Source organism: Pelmatolapia mariae, linkage group LG15 (assembly GCF_036321145.2).
Source record: "Pelmatolapia mariae isolate MD_Pm_ZW linkage group LG15, Pm_UMD_F_2, whole genome shotgun sequence".
NCBI lineage: Eukaryota > Metazoa > Chordata > Actinopteri > Cichliformes > Cichlidae > Pelmatolapia > Pelmatolapia mariae.
In genome coordinates this window covers 15,644,592-15,665,661 of record NC_086240.1, presented here as the reverse complement: position 1 = coordinate 15,665,661, position 21,070 = coordinate 15,644,592, and the positions used below count along the sequence as shown (strand labels likewise).

General features: G+C 38.1%; 1 protein-coding gene across 1 annotated transcript; it reads right to left on the bottom strand.

The window, feature by feature from the left end:
• Positions 1-426: 426 nt before the first annotated feature.
• Positions 427-8,773, bottom strand: rhag (Rh associated glycoprotein). Its single transcript, XM_063495026.1, has 10 exons — positions 8,505-8,773; positions 3,981-4,164; positions 3,570-3,720; positions 3,289-3,436; positions 2,917-3,089; positions 2,679-2,816; positions 2,449-2,570; positions 2,250-2,323; positions 2,062-2,135; positions 427-1,695 (listed from the first exon to the last, which is right to left on the bottom strand). Exons 1-10 carry the CDS (start codon positions 8,686-8,688, stop codon positions 1,621-1,623), a joined length of 1,323 nt encoding a protein of 440 aa, XP_063351096.1. The 5' UTR covers positions 8,689-8,773; the 3' UTR covers positions 427-1,620.
• Positions 8,774-21,070: the final 12,297 nt, after the last annotated feature.

Genomic DNA, 21,070 nt, shown 5'->3' with positions numbered 1-21,070 from the left:
TATTTTCAGATGTTTATTTGTTTAGTTGTCTCTAATACGGATAATTCAGCTGATGTAGTGGGCTCTGCAGAGCTCAAGTATATTGTGTGTATTGCAGGTCCAGTGATGAGTGATGGATGTCTGAACAAAATTTCATAGCTATCCATCAAAAAAAATCAATGAGAAATGGAGAAATTGCAGTTATAATTGAGCCATGCACCCATCGAAGAGTCAGATTATGCATTGATGTCATTCTGGTAATCATTTAACTCAGTCATATTGTGTAGAATTAAAATTATGCTCTGTCTCTCATTGCCTATACATAGGAGGGGAAAAATCCAAGACAAAAAACAAAACAAAACAAAACAAAAAACCCCTCCCACAACATTTCTTTAGTTAAACTGAGAACTTGAAATGATTGAAACATGCTTTAAAAATGACCACAAAAACTGTACAAAAACATGTTTATTATGACAGTAATAGTATACCACACAAATAAGAGCTCATGTCAGCTGTATAAAAATACAAAATCATGATGCATTTTAGTGTGAGCATCATAGATCATTTGAGAAAAAACAAGAAAATCATTAAGTCAGTTTTATCTAGCGCTCAGTCCCGTGTTTTAACCTGTCCTGCAGTGCTTTGCCGTCATGCTGTTCAAAATCTAGATTGAGGGAGTGCACAGTGCACAAGTTTCACAGCAATAGAGGAAAGAAAACTGGTGGATATTATGATACTATCTATGGTATGATAGCTTGTTTGTTGCCATCGTGGCACTGCATATCAGTAGGTAGCTTCCTTTTATACTGTTTGAATAATATCTGAAAAATATTCAGTACCAGTTGCTATGTTTAAAGCTTTGATAAAACTGACCATGTCCATGTCTAAGATCTAAACTGTATGTACATGTAGGAATACATTTGCTCTGAACAGAAAACAGAGTGAAAAACAAACCCCAGCTCACCCAGTGACAGCCAATCAACTTTTCAACAGCTGCGCTCAGAAAGATAGAAAATGCTAGGAAGTTTTATTAGTTGCAGTAATATCATACGGCTATCCCTGCACACGTCAGAGCCACGCTGCTGGTTTTTACAATGCCTGACTTGACCTCTCACATGAGGACTGGGCTCCAGTGAGGTGATGCGAACCAGTGGGTCAAAGCGCAGTTTTTCTGCTCGAGCTTCTACAGAAAAATATAATGTATAAGAAAAATACACACTGTAATCATATAGTAAACATGCTTTTATGTTTTTTTATGATATAAAATCAAAATTTGAAAAAAAAAAGAGCTTATACAAGTGTGTCAGCAGTGAAGCTGTGGAGTGGTTCGTGAATATAAATCAAAGTGTAAAAAAATCCCTGAAGTTTTAACCAAATTTAATTTTTTTATCATGCATATATATATATATTTTTTTTAGCTTTTATGCGTAAATGTTTAAGTGCTCTTTCCGATACAAATTCAAACTTTACTATGATGGAAAATAACTCTGTGCGTGGTTCGCAGTTCAGAAATGGAATAAGCACCACGTTTAAGCGAATTCTGCATCAACAAACTGATATTTGGTCTTGTGGTGAAGCTGAACTGTGACTTTTTTTTTAAACTTCTTCATTTATAGCTAAGGCAAAATCGTGGGCAATTGTTTAAACGTCTGCTTTGTGCTTTGATTGATCTCCGTGAGCCAGGCTCTCCTCGTTCTCTTCCTCCTCATTAGGAACCTGGAAAACAATGCAAATTATTTGTCTGTGGCATAAATGGTCAAAATACAGTTCAAACAAATGCACAATGCATTTATGGACATGCATGATATGCACAATGTGTTTCTGTGAATTAAAGTCTGCATCTAATGATATACTGATTGACTGATTATTATTTGGCTCTAGTTTAATACTTTATGATGTTTGTCAGGTATATGTAGTTTTTTGTGCCTGGATGTGCTCAGTTGCTCTTTTTCTCTAGTTATACTGATATATGAACCACGTCTATCTGAGTTAATAACTTGAATAAACAAATCTGCCTTCTGCCACTCGTACCAGACAGTCAGAGACCTGAAGATAATATTTATGAGTAATGGGATTTCTTACCTCCCAGTAAATAGAGTCATCGAAGCAGTTCTGGTCTGGAGGTTGTCCCCAGAAAGGCAACTTCATTATTAAACCTTAAAGAAGAAAATGAATGTTTGATCACCCATTTCTAAACCTCAGTGTCTTTCCATTGAGCAATTTGGCCGTTAGGTGTAAAATTTATGGTTTTATTAATCTCCTTTGCCCACCTGTAATAGTACCCCCAACCAAAGCGAACCCGAGGGATGAACCCAAGGCAGCAGCTTGCATGGTAGCGCTAGCACTGAGGAGACAGGATGAGAAGAAGTGACTTTTAAATGAAGTAAATCGTGTCAAAGCCATATTGCTTTTATATATGGGTTATTATAATACTGTGGTGAGATTTTCAGTGAGTGAGGTGACTATTACCTGTCTTTTTTCCCCAAAGCTGCAGCCACAATTCCAGCCAGCCCGCCCAGGATGCCAGGCAAGCCATGCAGATTGTGGACACCGCAGGTATCCTGGATACCCAGGTTGGATTCCAGTATAGGCTGCAGAGAATGAATAACAGGGGATTTTTAGTCACCAACAAAAGTACACATTGTTAATTCAGATTCAGCCTGTACCAGGTTGTACCAGTTGTCTTTCTTTAGACTCACACTTAGGTATTTAAATCCCACGGTGGATATAATGCCAGCTACGAGCCCAATCAGCATGGCTCCAAATGGCCCGATGCTCATGTCAGCACAGGTTCCCACTGCAACACCACCAGCCAAGGTGGCGTTCTGAATGTGCACCTGTGCAGTAGAAAGACATAAATACAACTGTATGACTGAATTTCTGCTTTTAACTCTGTGAACTGTCGCTGTTATAACTATTAGAGTAAAGTTGCCGGACCATGTCCAGTTTTCCTTTGTGTTCCACCAGGCTGGAGATGGCATAGGCAGAGAGCACGCAGGCGGCCAGGGAGAGGTAGGTGTTGATCACTGCAGTGAGCTGAGTGTAGCTCAACGGTGGTTCAGCGATGGCTGAGTTAAAGCTGGGCCAGAACATCCACAAGAAGATGGTTCCTGTAGAAGAGGATGTTAAAAACGGAAACGTCAAGGTCCATGCTGCACAGCTGTCTGTGTCCACTAGATGGCATAAGTCTGACTTCTATTGGAGGCCAGTGATGCACCGGGGAGGGAAAGACATGGGAAAGAAGGGAAAACTATATCTGTAAACACATTTTAATATATGATCACAGAATTATTTTCAGTGCTTTCTTACCGATCATAGCAAACATATCAGAGTGATAAACAGATCCATTGTTCTCATGTCCATTTCTTAAACCTGGTCTGTAAAGTACTCGAGCCACTGCCAAGCCAAAGTAGGCTCCGTAAGCATGGATGACCATAGATGCTCCAACATCACTAGCCTGTTGAAGAGAAAGGCATGACAGACCCACAGTAGCATTTGATAAAACAGTGAATATTCGTGGTTGTTATGTGGGGATTGATGTTTTTTTGCTCAGTTCGTGAACACACATACACTTGCTACTATGAACTCACTTTCATGAGACCAACCACCAGATGCTCATTGACGGAAAAGATGGTGATCTCCAATATGGTCATGATGAGGAGCTGCACAGGGCTGGTTTTACCCAGAACGGCACCGAATGAAATCAGGACCGTAGCTGTGCTGAAATCTGCATTGATTATTCTGCAGGAGTGAGGACAAAGGTTATTAGAAAAACAAAATAACCTTAATCCTACATCAACAGATGTTATCTGTGATCTATTAGAGCTACTCATGTGCAGGATTTGGCTTTATTTAGCATGTACTTGGTAATGATGTAGAATGCTGTGCAAGTCTTAGGGACTTGCATCGTGACAGCAACCCCAAACCTACAACCAGCCATGTGCATTTTTCTTATAGCAGTTGTTTTTGAAAAGTGATATGTGCAGCGAAGAAAGCCATACTTCAAAATGCTGACTTTAATCTTGCCCCCTTCCAGGTGCCAGATACCCTGCATGAGGAGGCCCCACTGCAGGCCGAAGGCAGCCAGGAGCAAGTTGATGCCCACGCTGCTGAACCCGTATCTCTTGAGAAATGTCATCAGGAACCCGAAGCCGATGAAGATCATGACGTGGACGTCCTGAAACACTGGGGACATGAGAAGGGAGGTCAGTTAATGCTGTGTTAGCTAGTCCCACTTTAACCTCAGTTGAATGTGGTCTTATAATTGAATTGAATGAAGCACTTATTCAGTTCAAAGTAAATTATTTGCTGCAACCCTGCTGCTCACAGTGGTATGTTTTTTTTTCATACTTTGTGGTTTAAATTACTTATTGAGAAGTAGCTGGACTTCTCAGGAGTCATTTCTGTCCACAGTGGCTGCATTGTCAGCTGTGACCTGTCAGGTGGAAAAGCAATTCAATCACACTATGAATGGCATGCTGGGAAAATACCCCCACTGTCCCTGTTGGGGTTGTGGCCTTGTGCTTTTCTATTAAGTGCATATGATCTTAATAAGTCTAAACTTAAGATGTCTCAAAGGGAGGGGATGCTTTGTGCACTCTTATCACTTTTTGTCAGCCGTTAGACTGAAAAAGGCAGCAGGGTTTGGAGTTTGCTAATCTTATATCCCCTGTTTGATTATATGTATGTATATATATATATATATATATATATATATATATATATATATATATATATATATATATATATATATATATATATATATATATATATATACATATATACATATACATATATATATATACATATATACATATACATATATATATATACATATATACATATACATATATATATATACATATATATATATATATATATATATATATATATATATATATATATATATATATATATATATATATATGTGTGTGTGTGTGTGGTATTCTGCAGTAAGAAGGTACAAACAAATCTTTAACATAAGTGAGGATAGATGAGTCTGGATTAAGGCCAAATATATTTTAGGGGGATTTGAGTCATCATCATGGCAGGAAGGGAGACTTCTGTTTCCCTTAAGGCTTTAAGCTTGCTATGATGAGCTTCACATGTGGAAAATATATCAAGTTGTATGTATGTGTAGGCTGGGAAACAATAGACTCATTTCCTTAGTTCATAATGAGCACAGTTGTGTCTGTTATTGTCTAGACAGGACACACCGTGTGACAGCCTTAAAGGAATACTTTTACAGCTGTTTCTCAGTTTCTTTGTTCTTAGTTAGTTATGAGTACTTAAATGACTGAAAACAAGTATGTGCCAAAAAACCTGCAGTTCCTCTGCTGGCCACTGGTGGCAGAATTTGAAAGCTAGTTTAGTTTTAAAATGTTGAACTTCACAGTGAAAGTAAACATGCTTACAGCATGGTACAAATAAGGTTTTGGTCTATAGATAGAAGAGAGTGGGTGAGTTTATTTAGGGGTGTGGCTATTCTAACTGCCTGATGTGCTGATATAAACAGCTGGACAGTGAATGGCTGTCTGCTAAACTTCACTAGGTTAATTAGCATCACTGGACTAGACCTCTTGACCATGTTTTTGGTGTTGGTAGCTTTGAAAAGCCTGTTGTGTGGTATTGCACATTAGTCTCTAAACACCAGTTAGCAGCTACCTGTCTACTATGTCTGCACTAAGCATCTGTATAAATTATGAATGCAACTTGCTAACCAAGGTTATGAAGTTTAGCTGATAGTTTAGGACTCTATTTTTGCATCCAACTATAGTCACGTCTGTCTCTAGAAAAACAGCTACAGACAGTTGTCTCTAGTTGTTGTCTCTATTAACATTAAGCCAAAATGCTAAAATTACAGTTTTAATATAATGAGACCAGAAACAAATTATTAGTGTGCCCATCTTTTATATACAGTCTGTGGTTCCGCTGTGTTCATGTGTAATAAATAAAGCAGCCTTTTTGCTTAGCTTAGCACAAAGACTGAAAATGGAGAAGACCAACTTTGAACTCTGAATTCTTTATTTTACATGTTACATCTCATCTGTTTAATTGCTGAAGTGTTATTACCACAAGGTTTTCAGTAGTTTATCAGACAAATGGCAAAGGCTGCAGGATGTTACTATACGCTGCCAAGAAACAGTCTGACAACATGTTGTTTTTACACTTACATAAAATGTGTTAAACATTAAACTTTGGAGATTCTTGTCGCCTTGTAAAAGAGTCAGATTAGTTGTTTCCAGTCTTTGCGCTAAGGCAAGATCAGCCTTTCCTAGCTGTGGCCTTGTATTATACCATAAAAGTATCATCTGCTTCATATTTGGTCGATAGACATTTATGTTAAAAGTGTGAAGTATTTTATGATTTTGCATTTTGAAAAGTAAAAATAGAGGTTGAATGTGAACATAATCTCAACATTTTGATTTTATCCCCTAGATGAAAAAGCCCAAACTCAGACTTAGGTGTGTTTAAGCTGTTTAAAGCGTCAGGCTCCCATGCGCCATTTACATCAGAGTACATTATTTTGCAAGCAGCAGCTTTCAAATGGCGATAATGGGGGAGATTAAATTCATCCACATCTATTTCCATAAACTGTTTCTGCATATAGAATGTCAGCAAATTTCTAACACATCCTTGGGTATTTGGGAAACATACAAACCCACTCACATCTGCTTTAGTCAGGGATCTGTATATGTGCTTAAAAGCCCTGATAGCTCAACATCTGATTACTGTGTGCTCTATTATAATAAAAACGCTCCAGGTTCTGACAGTTCAGCATCAAAACCAAACACCAAAAGAGAATCACATCTTTCCCTTTCAGTCTTAATTAGCAGTAACAATCAGCATTTTGAAGACATCTGCACCTGCAAGCTGATGTGTAGATATCTGACTAAACTTATCTCCATGAAGCTGTTTTGAAGAAAATCTTTTTGCCCCTGAACTTGCACTTTTACCCCTCTCTGTTTCTCAGCTGGGTGAGTCACAATTGCTCTCTTTGTAGTAGTGAACAGTAGATTGTGGACGGGGATGAGATAAAACTGGAAAGCAGCCACAGTGACTGGCACCACGCCTAGATGTTAGGTAACGCGAATCCTCTGAAGAACTGGCTGAACCAAGACAAGCGAGAGACACCTTAGGTGCAACTGTGCAGCTTTTTTTCAACCCATGCATTAAAAAAGATGAACAATTATTTCATTTTTACAAAGTATTAAGTCAAAGTCTTCCTTTACTTTAATGTTTAATTTAGCATATTAACCACTCTTTAAGAAGAAATGAAAGAAAAAAAGTCCTAATTAGAACATTTTTGAGGTATTTTTTCATACCAGGCGACCACAATTTTACTTCTGCAAATTGCATATTTTAACTGCTTATTTGTTGTGCTTTGAGCTTGTAATTGCAGAAGTCTGGGATGTGTGAGATAATGGATCTCTTTCAGCATGCAACCCCAAGCCTCATGCTTTCTAACATCGCGCAGTCCCAGTTTAAATGCTAATGGTTTTAGATTATCAAGCATAATTTAAATTTTGCAAAAGTTTTAGCTCTGGGCCTGTTATTCCAAAAACAAGTATCCCTTCTGAACTTTTGAAGATAAATCACTGCATATTTTTTACTCCTTTATGACTAACTGGGAATTAAGAGAGTGTTACAAAGATAACATAAGTTTTGTGCAGAAAAGACACAGCAGAGTTCACAGCAGAGTCTAGCCTTAAATGTGATCTTTACTTCAAAATGTCACATACGTTGACAGTCAACGTATGTGACTTAAACATCCCATGTGAAGCAGAAGATATGGTCAGCTTCAATTCTGAGCTAATCTATTGGGTGTCACAACCGCCCCACCCAATTGTGAGCAGGCACTCATGCAGTAAAACAGCTATCTGAATGCAGATAAGTGCACAAGCTGCAAAGAAGCCGCTTAACTGTAGAAACCACTCAGAGCCCACAAAAAATGCTAAAGCTACTGCAGGATAACTTGAAAAATATCAATTTAAATGCAGCACAAAACCTCCAGCTTCCACCTGACTGTCCTTTATGAGCCTTTTTTTGGACACAGTAATGAAATCACATGTGACCTCCACCTTTCCCAACAGGATTCACTTGTCTTCTCAGCTGCATGTGTTTGATTAGACCTTGTGACAGATGAGAATTCAACCCCATGACTCCTTTTATTGCATTTAGTTGACCTGCGCTGGAAACAACCTCCAATTTGTGTTTGCAAGTGACTGATTGATTAACTAGACCCCTAAAATAGAATTAATTTTATTCAAGAAAATGTAAGTAAAAAGAAATGTGGAAATTCTGTTTACTTTGCTATTTTTATGAAAAACAAGCAAAATGTCTGTCATCTTGTTTACTGTAAAATTTCAGTGTGACTAATATTTTCTGCTTTTAGTCTAATTTTTTTTGCCAGTTAATTAGATGCAATATCAACAATATAAATGATATAACATTCATAAAAATCTGTTTATAAATAACATGTTGACCAAGCAAGCAAGCAAGCATGCGGCTCCAGGTGGACTTACTGGGGTAGAGGTCCATAGGCTTCAATTTATGGCCAGTGTTATTGTGGGTGTCGTGTGAGTCATGGTGTCCATGTTCCCCATCATCATAGACGACAAATACTGCAAATAGGATGATGGTGATAATCTCCAAAATCAAGGCTATGATGGGGAACTTTGTCCTCATGTTGGTGGCATATGCAGGCATCCTGAGACCAACTCTGCTTATCTCTCGTGAAGCCTGTCCCTCCTCAGCTCTCTTTTTAGGGGGTTGTGCTGTGTGAAGAAAGTGGTGTCTGGTTTTAAACTGATGTAGGTTTCGCCGTGACCAATGACAAGGCAGAAGACCAGGGCCTCGGTGGTGAGCACCCCCTCCGTCGTGCACTTTGCTCACGAGGGATGGGTTTCCTCTGTGGATGCCGGAGGGGGGCAAAACAAAACACAAACGTAACGACACCCAGCCAATGAGCGGACATGAAAAGACTCAATGACTGCTCCTTCCCACTCATTTTACACTCTCAAAGTTACTGCATGTTTGTTTACTTAACTTTGCACTCATCCTTTTATGTCTTGAAATACAGCAGCAGAAAATGCAAATCTAATGTGCAAATAAGACATGCATTTATAGAAGGGGATACTAATTATTTACATCTGCTAATATGTAACAGCTTTCAAACTGTTACTCCTTTGTTCCTCTTTTTTCTCCTGTTAAACAACAATGGTATTTTTTTTTCTTTGTTGTGTTTTTACTGATGCACCTGCATTTTCAGATACAATGATACAAATACAAAAGATATAGAAGTATTGTCACAAAATGCGTAGAAAGAAAAGGTTGGGGTGGATTTGTTGTAATTTATTTGTAATCATCTACGCTTTGGTAACTCCAGCTGTTGGTATATTGTTTAAACCCTCAAAGTGTCACTAAAATAAACGACATAACAAGTGGTAATCACGTGGAAAATCAAATTGTACAATTCCTTTAATTTAATACAAGAAAACATTTACAATGACTGAACTTGTGTAACATCATGTTATTAATAATACTAAATTTTGTGACTTAGCTGTCCCACATTTTTTCTAAATTAGATTAGATGAGATTAGATTAGAGCCAGGGACACTTTGTTTTCCACCCCTCCCCATTTAGCAGTGTGTAAACATTTAGTGAGCACTTTATTGTGCTCTCTAATGTAGTTGTAAACACATATGAGTGTGTATCAACGTGTTGGTTAACAGCAGCTTGTTCTGTTGTAAGTGACTTCTCCCGAGATGTTGAGGTTGGTATATCAAAAGACACATACCAATATTCAACGCAAAAAACAGGTGTTATGATATAAATATCTCAGCATTGAAGACAAGCACTTATTAATATTAACATACAATGACATTAACTGCTTATTAAATACTCAAGCAGGGAGTTCAAGCGTCTTCAAGCGGACGTCTCAAGCATCCCACAAGTATCTCACATGCACTCACCAACCACTTTGTTAAATACTTTGCTAGTGCTGAGTTGGAGCTGGTGGCTGTGGAGGCCATTTGAGTTCAATAAACTCACCATCATCTTCAAGAAACCAGTTTAAAATGATATTTGACACTTTGTGTTATCCTGCTTGAAGCAGACATCAGAGGATGGGTACACTGGGGTGATAAAGGGTTGGATGTGGACGGAAACAATACTCAGATAGCTGTGGTGTTTAAATAATGCTCAGTTGGTACTTTTCCAATCTTCTGTTTTCCAATATTATTGCGTTTATGCAAATAAACTGATCTCCAATTGCTCACTGGAGATGGTAGATCGGCAATTTTTGAAACAACTATATCTCGTTCAAAGTCACTTTAATCATGTTTTTTCTCATTCTGATGCTTAGTTTGAACTTCAGCAGGTCGATTAGAAATTTGGGTTCACAAGCAGTTGAACAGGTGTCCCTAACAATGTGGCCAGTGTGTACATGTTCATATTTGATAACCAAACCATTCCAAGATAATTATACCTCCAGGTAAACTAACGCAGTAGAGAGTAAAAATCTGTCTCTGATATACAGACAAGCATCGGTGTGTTACAATTAAAGTGTTCTACAAGTATTTAACTATGAAACTATAGTCTTTCATCTTTACGCTGTTTGGAGGATTTTTCTTATTCCCACCAAAGATTTAAAATAGTCATTTAACTGTTCGTCAATACAATGTGTTATTGTTAGAATAATATGTTGTTTATGAGAGTTTATGAGTGTGTCTGACTCAGTGTCCCTCATGAACCTTCTAGTTCTTTTAACAAGAGCAAAAACAAAACAATCTTAAAAATTATAATGCTTCTTTGTCAGGGTAGCAGGGTATTTCAGTGCTTTACCATCAGCTGTTTAGTCACTCTTACATACAGCATAAATGCCCTGTGCTTGCTTTCCCACTGCAAACCATCCAAGCTTACAGTGGTTCAGATTGATCTGCAGGCGCTGATCCTTTAAGTGGCTCCCACCGAGAGTGTGGTGACAATCTGAGACTCTTCACCAAATTACCTGAGGCCAGAGGCCCTCCAACTGTGCCAGGAGCTTTATGAACTAGCAGAAAATCACTGCCAGCAACACATTTCTACTTCTTTTGGAACTGAGAGCAGTGAGCTTCTTTTTTCTTTTTTCTTTTTTTTAACTCTGACCCTTTGGGAAATCACTTTGATAGATATCAGAAACACTGCCGCACTGCTGAGACTGCTCTGTTTGCACGGACTAAATATTCCATTGGTGTTCGATGTAGAATTTAACTGGCTTTCTAACAAGGCTGTTTAAGTGGGAAGAGGCTTAGTGAGCTATTTGGTAAATTTGAAAAAATATAGGGGAGTCTTGTAGTCCACTTTATGAGGGGCCATACAAGCGAAAGTTCGTTCTGTCACTCTTATGTAAATATATTGTTCTTTCATATACAGATATTGTCACACTTGCATACATATATTGTCATCTTTGTACACTTTTCTTCTTATTTCATATCGGTTTCAGATTTATTTGTCATATGCAAGTTAGCACAGGGTCAACATTGCAATGAAAATATGTATACATGTATATTCACTCATACATTAATTATTCTTTCACACACATATTCTATTTTTTATTAATGCTACATATTTTTATGCTGACATACATTTAATATCCTTACAGGTGCATCTACTCGTGCATATACATACCCTGTATTTTTCAACGCATAGATATTTGTTCTCCTTTACTCATATATACATACAATCCCAATATTGATCCTTTTGCATACATGCATTCTGACATTCACGTGTATGCATTTCCTAACACAGAAAGTTCATCCTTAAGCAGGAAGTCACTCTTAAACCAGAAAATGTAATACACTTGGAAAACTTATTTGACATACCCAGACCTAACCCAGAAGAACCAAGCGATGAAGCTGTTCAAAGTCCTTGTGTTTTCTTTACTAGTATTGTGGTTAAATTGGGAGTAGTAATGAAAATGACATTATAACTTAAACAATGTATTAGAATGTATTGAACAAATTCAAAGAGGAGCTACGGATTCTTTTGTTCGTTTTGATCGTCAAGATTCGTTGACGATGCAAGAAATAGTTAAGCAGTGAATACATCACAGTTCTTAAATGGTTGGCTGATTTTTCTTTTTACTGACTGCTTATGAAACCAGAAAAAGATGAGGGACTGAACAAGCCAAAAATCCTTCTTTCACTTTCACACACATGCATTCTTCTTCACATACATATACTTCCACTCTCACATAGTTTTATTTTAATTTTTATATTTACATACCCTAAAAGTTGATTCTGTTCATCTGGATGTAGCGTTTTCAGTGGGAGAAACATTTCGTCACTCATCCAAGTGACTTCTTCAGTCTTCTTCTTTAGGCTAATGTAGCTACAACCTCCCACATTAATAAAGATGGTTTAGTATAAAATACTATCAAAATAAGCATCAACTTAGATTTGGGTCACAAGTACAAATAGTGCCACTAGTATTTAAATAAACATCATGGCCTTTACTGTTTTTAATGTGGATGCTTATCTGAATGAATTAGCTAGTGCTAAAATGTTGTAAGGGTACCAAAGTGTGTTGCTAAATAAGCAAAGCACATTTAATATTTTGTATTTGGCAAATGTGCAGTTAAGTAGCAACCTGTTTTGTTCTTACCTTTTCCTTGATCGGTGGTTTCAGTTGGCAAAGTGTTTCTGGGTCTGATATCGAAAAAACTGATATTGCAAAGCTTGCTGAAGTACTCAAGTTTCTTCTCCCTCATCCATGCTGTTAGACACCTGAAAGTGACCCGCTCGTGCTTCTCAGCCAATCACAGCTGTGCAGACACTCTACCTTCCAATTCCACGAAACTCCTTATGTTTCTACTATACTCTTTCATACACATACATTATTATGTTGCATACATAGATTTTCTTCAGACATGCATGCATTCTCTTCTTACATACATATGTTACTGAATGAAGCATGAATGAAATATATGAATGAAAATACATGTATAAGAGAGCATAATATTGCATTATGCATGTTAAATATGTGTAAATATGAGAATAAAAATGAAAGTATATGTATGTGAAAGAAAGAATTTTGGCTTGTACAGCCCCTCATACCAACTGTAGCCATTCATTCATGGTAGTGACAAGTACTCGCTCTCACCAGCTTCTTCTTGTTGTATTTTCTTTTTCTTTTATCTTATTTATTTTTCTTATTTCTCCCTTCCCCTCCAACAAGTTGCATCAAATGGCCCCTCCCCGAGCCTGGTTCTGTTGGAGGTTTCTTCCTGTTTAAAGGGAGTTTTTCCTTCCCACTGTTGAGAAGTGGTTGCTCTGAGGTAGTCATTTAATTGTTGGGGTTTTCTCTTCATATTGTAGGGTTCTTACCTTACAATATAAAGCGCCTTGAGGCGACTGCTGTTGTGACTTAAAATCTATATAAATAAAATTGAACCGAATTGAATTCTGGATTTTCTGGATTTTAGTTATTGAAAAAAATGAGCTGCTCGGCTGTGTCCATTTTATGTACAGATTTTTCCCAGTGTAACTCTGGACCCTGGAGAAATGAAACTCCAATCTGAAAACATTTTAAGACATAAAATATATTAACTTGGCTGCCTTGAACTTTGAGGATTAGCTTTTTCTCACTCACTTGGCTCTAGTCTGTCTGCATTTTCAGAGAGCGTGAGAACTGTTTACTTTTGTAAAGACTGTTCGATAACAGTACATTCTCTCAATCTCACATTTCACAGCAACTATCCCCAGGAGTCTTTAATTTAGTGCCAGTGTTTGATCTAGTGATTAGACAAAGGTTGAGGCCTTATGGGTAATGGTGATATCATGCTTGTCTGCTCTGTATATCTAAATAAATAAGCTTGAGAAAATACAATATTTGCTTTCTTTTGAAAAATTACATCAGAACATTTGTAAAGCTTAGCCTACCGAAGATGTTCATATCCAGACATCATCTGTATGAATGCTATGGTAATTTGGGGCTTTTAATGATTCCTTTGAAGTGTGCTGTTTCCAGAGTGAAATGACCGCAAAGATCTTTAATGACTTTAAAAAAAAAAGATATGGGTGGATAAGTTTTTGCTCATTTGTGTGCAAAGCTGCACATGATGTTGCATGCATGCAACATCCACCCAACAAAAGATTGATTACTTTACACCTTTGACTTATTAGGAGAAAAGACCTGTGTTTTGTCTGACACACTAACTGTTTCTAATCAGTCATGTGGAAATCTTTATCCGGAGGAATCCTCTAGATGCAGGAATGTGGTGCTGTTCCCCTGACCATTGAAACAAAGTGTGTAACTTTGCATGTGTAGGAGAGTAAGCCTCATGACTCCATACAGGGCTTAAGTACCCATACAATGATAAGAAGTTTGCTTTAAAATAACAATGCATGGAGAACTGAACTTTCAGCGCAATTTAATTTTATTTGTATAATTTTATTTCACAGTGGCTGTCATCAGACTTTATATAGTCTTAAAAAAATCATAAAATAAAAAAAGACAGACAAGTTTGCTCCGTTTAACAGCACTCAGGAAATACTTAGGCGCGTCTGCAGTGATGTAAATGCTGTGCTGGGTTATTGTGGTGAAGAGAGAGCTGAGCATAAAAGCAAACCTGTGGATTTACTGGCCGATCTACGTTCCTACCCTTACCTATGGTCACGAGCTTTGTGACTGTAAGAGTGACAATACAGAAATGAGCTTTCTTTAAAGGGTGGCTGGCCTCTCCCTTAGCGATAGGGTGAGGACTTCAGTTGTTAGAGAAGGGCTCAAAGTAGAGCCGCTTCTCTTCCACATCAAAAGGAGCAAGTTCCGGTGGTTCTATCTCACTAGGATGGGTGAGGTGAGGATACCCAAGACACGCTGTGGAGATTGTATCTCTCGTAGTCTGGGAACGCCTTGGTGTTCCCCTGGATAAGCTGGAGGAGGTGGCAAGTCTGGGCTTCTCTGCTTAGGCTGCTGGCTTCTCGACCCATCACCGTGTAAGCAGAAGATAAATGGATGGATGGAAGGACAGGAAATACTTACACATGAAATTTTAAAATTTAGCTAATAATTCTGTCGTGATATGCAGTTGTTTATCTTACTATTACTATTATTTTACACTTGGTGCAAGCCACAGGGATGCTCAAGTGTGAGCTGCAAGTAAACAATAAACACGTTAAATATGTGGAAGAATTCATTTTTTAAATGACGTTTTCATTATATGTATTTGTTTCTTTAAAGCTGGGCCCCAAGCAAGTGTCTTTGAATTAAATTGTTTGCTCGTAGTGAATTTATTTACATCACTGTGAACATACGAATTTATTATGACCCATGAATGGTTGCTACCCTTTGAAGGAGAAACTCTAAAATGGTGAAACTGATGCTTTGTCCATCCATATAACCTCCTCTGTTAGACTTTAAGCGCTCCATGATTGATGCACCATTTGCGTGTACTTGTGAAACTGAAGCCGAATAAAAGCTAGACTGTTGTTTGTTTCTCTCTGTTCATGTTGTGAAAACCGCATGAAAAGCACTTGCAGTTAAAGCACAATAAGATTTTATCTGTATCAGCAAATCTGTGAGGCGTTCAAGATCACGTCTTTTGCACTTTGCAAGTCACTCAGGTTTATATGGAATACGTTGGCAATTTCATCAAACAAATGCTGTTGTTATTTCTCCAAAGGAATGTGTTGGCTTGTTAAGGCTCACAAAAACAGATCAACTTTCAACATTAAAGTTGAAAGCAAAGGAAAGCATTCTTGTATCTGCCAAAATCAGTTTTAATCTAGCCTTCCTGTGAACTTCGCATTCCAGGAAAGCCATTAAGTAATTTATCTTTCCTCAGCCACAACCCCGCCGTAAAATGCAGATTTGTGGAAAATAAACAAGACATCAGGGCTAAATTGGCTCCTTTTGTCTCGGATCCTCATGAACTGTTATGCAACATAAATGACTTCACAGAGCTCCTTGTTCTGCTTTCAAACCAGCTGATACTCTGTTCGTTTGATCCATGTGTCGGAGACGGGAGTCTTTTTCTTTTGCTATAACGGCAGCACCACTCAGTGTAAGGGATCAAAGCGGGAAGGAGGATGATTAATTACTACTCCAATTTGCCTTAGGTTTCTGTTTCAGGACATTCTTGGAAAGCCCATATGTAAAAGTCAAAGTCAGATTTGGAGGTTCATTCTCACATTTGCACTTTTTTCTTTTGTTTCGATGAATAAATGTTTACTTCAAAGTAAGAAAACACCAGGAAATTAGATTTCTTGATTGCTTGATGTGCAGTAAACAGAGTAGATTGAGAAAAAACAACTTTTTTAATTGCTCCCTTTTTAATCATAAAGCCATTTTAATTTCAAAACATAAAAACTCCCTCCGTACCCATGCCTGTACATATCCATTCCTGTTAATGCATTTTTTGGATTATACTATGCTTGAAATGTTTTCTTTTTGAAGTTTCTGTTGCAAAGAAATGTTTTACAGGATAGAGGTCCTTACCCTATACACAATCTTGAATACTGAAGACATCCATTTGCCAGACAACATCAGCAACATTAACTTGTGGAAAAAGACACAACAAGGAACAGCAGAAATCAAATTTGGAAGAAAGAGGTGGGAATAGGTTGGGCACACTTTATGAAAACCAGCGTTGAGCTTCACCAGACAGACCCTGCACGAAGACCTGCCAATAAACAAGACATCCAGAAAGACACCAAGAAAATGAGGCTTGCTTGGTAGAGACAAGAGAAATGAGTCTGGCGGTCTTTTGATGTACTGAGTTGTACTAAGTCAACTGTGGGAGTATATTAGGGTATAAAAGCGCAGTATATCATATATAATGCATATAGTTACATTTCTAATAGTAGCTTTTTGAATGAACTCTCCACCTCAAGGCAAAATGTAGTTTTGCATCACTTTTGCAGTGAACAGTTTTGAAAGCAAGAAAAAAAAATCTTCCCATTGATAGAAAATCTTTATCTTCTACTGTCTGACATGCTGCCACTAGATGCTTAAAGTCATGGTCAAAAGACAGTGCGCCTGCTTTCAATTCTCTGGTTTTACATTTAAGGACATAATAGGGAAAAAAAGGATTAATCCTTATCATGTCATATCACAGCACATTACACAGTGTCGTTATTTTTTTTAACAAAATTTACTGTGGTCACTGAGTCGACCTTGAACTCCTCCGTATAATAAAGTATCCTAGAGTCAAATGTGAGGCCATCTGTCTGGCAGCTAAAGCCTGGCTGAAACTGGGTCACTCTGCGGGACAGCGATACGAAGCACAGCTGCAAACCTGCAACAGAATGACCGAAAAAGGAACGAATCAAGGCGTTGCAATGACCCCATCATGAACCTGGACCTCACCCTGATTGAAATGCTGTGGTGGGAGCTTAAGGGAGCTGTACATAAACTAATGCCTGGACACTTCAATGAACAGGGACAGTGTTGTAAATAAGAGTCGGCCACAATTCCTCCACAGTGATGAGAGAGACTGATAAAGTCATAGAGGAAATGATTACTCCAGGCTATTGCTGCTAAAGGTTGTTCAACAAGCTACAAGTTGAGTCATGAGATGCACTTAGTTTTTCACACACTGCTTCTGCTTTTTGGGGTAATTTCTGTTAAATAATAACACAAAGCCTATATTTATTATTCATTGTCATTGTGAGCTGACACTACATAAATAAACCTGAATTGTTCTGAACTGATGCTTTTATTGGGTTTTCCCATGCAAAGATCACCTCTCCATCCATTGTTATTGTAAACGAACTTCTCATCAGTGAAGATAAGACCTTTATGTAATCATGAGGATTGCTCTCCTTACACAGACTTCATGCAAAGTTACATACTTTGTTTGACAGTTAGGGGAGCAACACCACATTCCTGCATTAGAAGATTCCTCCATATAAAGATATGCGTGGGACTGATTAGGAACAGAGACCATTAGTGTGACAGACAAAACCCAGGTCTTTTCACCTCATAAGTCAAAGCAATCAATCTTTGATGGTTGAATGTTGCTTGTATGCAACTTCACATGCAGCTTTGCACACAAGTGTGCCTGATATCCAAAGAGATTTGCATGTGCAGTATCTGTAGTAATCCATCTGGATTTATGAGGTCTGATGAAGAATTTCTGAAGTCAGTGCTGACCTTTACGCTCTGTGAGGCAGCTGTGATACTTTGAAGTCTTTTTTGAAGCTAGTGCATCCACTGGGAAACATTTGTTGTACTGTTTCTGTTTTTAATCTGTTTCATGGTAAGAGCAGCGCTGCAGGTCAGTTCTGCCTGTAAAACCCAGAATACCAAAAACTGGAAGGTAAAAATATTACATTTGAATATAAAGAACAGCTTGTCTGTAAATGTAGCTGAAGCAGGTAAATGAAATCTATCAGACTGTGACAAGGACACTGGGTGATTAAAATGTCTAGTTCATATTATGAATAGTGTAATAAGAATGCAAATCTGGAGAAGACAGTGTTCAGAGTTAAGCAACATTATCAGATGGTTGCTTTGAAGACTAGGACCAGATCTACAAGCTCACATGACTGTTGCTGTCTTTAAAGAGATTTTGGTGTGCCAAGAGTAAGTCTGCTATCGATTTGTAATTGAATTGGGCCATGTTGAAAATTAGATGCAATCTGTTTGTGATATTACAACAGTTAATTGTGATAAATCAGCAAAAAATAAAAAATGTGCTGGCATCTGTTGCAAATCTGTCACTACTCAGAAATTTACATTAAACAGAAATTCCTTAGATTCAGGAATGTATTAAAAATCCTGTGCAGAGAGTTATTTTAAAAGAACTCGGTTTCTAAAAGCAAAAAGCGTTTCAGTGTTGCAGTCCTGCTCTACATATGTCATTAGGTCTATATGCAACCACAGCATTTTAATGGAAGAAGTGGTCCACTTCAGACACTCATGGGTATCTGTTCAAGCTAAAGATGAGAGGAGAGAGGATCTGGTCTTCTCTTATTTCAAAGACCTAAAAAGAGAAATATTGTGTACTCCTTCTTACGGTTCATTTAAAAATAACTGCTTTCCTAGGAGATCAGATCATTTCATCTGTTTAAAAAAGCATTTGAACCAGCTGTTAGAATCTAGTTAGTGTCTTTATGCTTTTATAATATTTTCTTTAAATGTTCAGATTTTACATTTTTTTTATTTCCAACTAGAGACTCTGATCTCAATAAATTCTGAGAGATATTTAGTGATACAACAAAATTCTGGGCTGTTACTAATAGCCAGCGCCAATCTTACATTTACTGGACACTTTATTAGGTACCTTACTAATACTAGGTCGAACCCGATTTTGCCTTCAGAGCTGTCTTAATTCTTCATAGCACAGATTCTACAAGGTTTTGACATCACACAGTTGCTCTAGATTTGCACAATCATGTTGCAAATTCCCTTTTACAGGTAGCCCGGGCAACCTGCTAGCAACCAAAGCAATCACTAGGAGGTTTTGAACAATGTGTGCCTGATGTCATATGAGAAACCCCAATAGCTGTAGCTACCTAAGTAGTTAAAAAAAACTGCCATCCTTAATCCTGCCTACAATTTTCTGACACATTACTGTACTGAAATATCTTGACAAACATCACCGTCCTTTTGCACCATTACCTCCAGTCCTTGGTCTCAGCATATAATTTCTAACATTATTTAAGGGAGATAGCATGGATGCTCATTCTATCCATCTCGAACTACTTTTTCACCACAGCCCCCTGTCTGCACCCCACCGCTCGTTTCCTGTGGCTAGGGCTGAGAAACAGTTGTACGCCCTGATAAGCCCACTTGGAGGGAAGCCTAGGCAGGCGGGTAATCAGCATGTTGGATGCTAGCAATCAAGGACAATCATAAACTCTCATCATGTTTATGTTGTGGTGGCACTTAATGTTATTTAAGTAAAGAGCAGTTATGGCCCTCATAGCATCTCGGTAGTGTAGGGTGAATTTATAACCCGGAGGACCAAAGTGAGGTCAGACAGAAACTATAGCATGGGGCCTAAATGGCTTTTCAGATAAGAGCTTGATAAGAAAAAATACTTTGATGTCAATCAGTTCTGGCCTCTTCATAGTAATTAAAGTACAGTACTTCAAAATCTTTACAGACAACTGCAGATGATGATAGCTGCATCGCTCAGTTTGAATGTTTAACAGGTGTGGGCAGGATTTGGTGCCATGTGTGCTTATCATGTTACCATGGGAAGCAAAGCAGGCATCAGTCCCAAGAGAGTGCGGACAGACGAGCGAATATACTGAATGTATGCCGTTGGACCTAAACCACATGTGCAAAATGCGATAGAGAGAAACGGCACTTTTCTGCTTTTTCCATGACAGCGGAAAGATGAACAGCAACTTACCTCTCAAGGCAGTTTTAAAGAGGCACGGCTGTTTAAGAGGGGTCAGCATTTTTAACCCCAGAGGCTCAGAGAAATTTCACTTTCAGGAGTAAGCACATTGCAGATCAGTTTGATTTTTAGCTTTATCTTGAATGCAAATAAAGATTTTTTTTTTAAAAAATGTGCAAGTTTATCAGTGATCAGAAGAAAGCAGGTGTACTCTATAGTAGGTTTGACTTCATTATTTCCACAAATTTTTTTCAAGCCATGTGTACTGTTTACACACACAGTACGCGGTCTATTCGAGGGAGTATGTGTAACAGGCCAGCTGCAGAAAGCCAGCAGAGGGGTGGGGGTTGCTTTGCAGTGCCGTGGGACTTCTTCTGTTTGCTCACATACATAGATAAATCTTTGCTTTGCTTTCTAGTTTCCTCAATTACAAAGATAACACCAGCAGCATCTGATAATAGGCCAGTGCAAGCATTAAATATATGGTAAAACTCTATTAAAGTTTGACATTTCTTCTGGTGCAGAAAACGATGAGAAATGCATTCAAACGGAGCGACGGGTGACATGTCAGGAGCCAGGCTTGTTCTCATAAAGTCGGTGCTTCTTCTTTTTGCTTTTTAAATGTCAAGCTAATTGCATGCATAGCAGAGACAGCAGCAAGTGGAGCTGCGTTAAAGGGCATTCAATATCACCCCTGTTCTATTCTTCCACGCTGATTATCCTTATATATAAACTGCCCAGCTTGAAAGGAATTGCTGC

Coding starts and splice junctions, on each gene's coding strand:
- rhag (XM_063495026.1), bottom strand. CDS start 8,688: ATGCCTGCATATGCCACCAACATGAGGACAAAGTTCCCCATCATAGCC. Junction 4,165..8,504: donor GCCTATGGACCTCTACCCCA/GTAAGTCCACCT, acceptor TCATGTCCCCAG/TGTTTCAGGACGTCCACGTC. Junction 3,437..3,569: donor TGGTGGTTGGTCTCATGAAA/GTGAGTTCATAG, acceptor TCTCTTCAACAG/GCTAGTGATGTTGGAGCATC.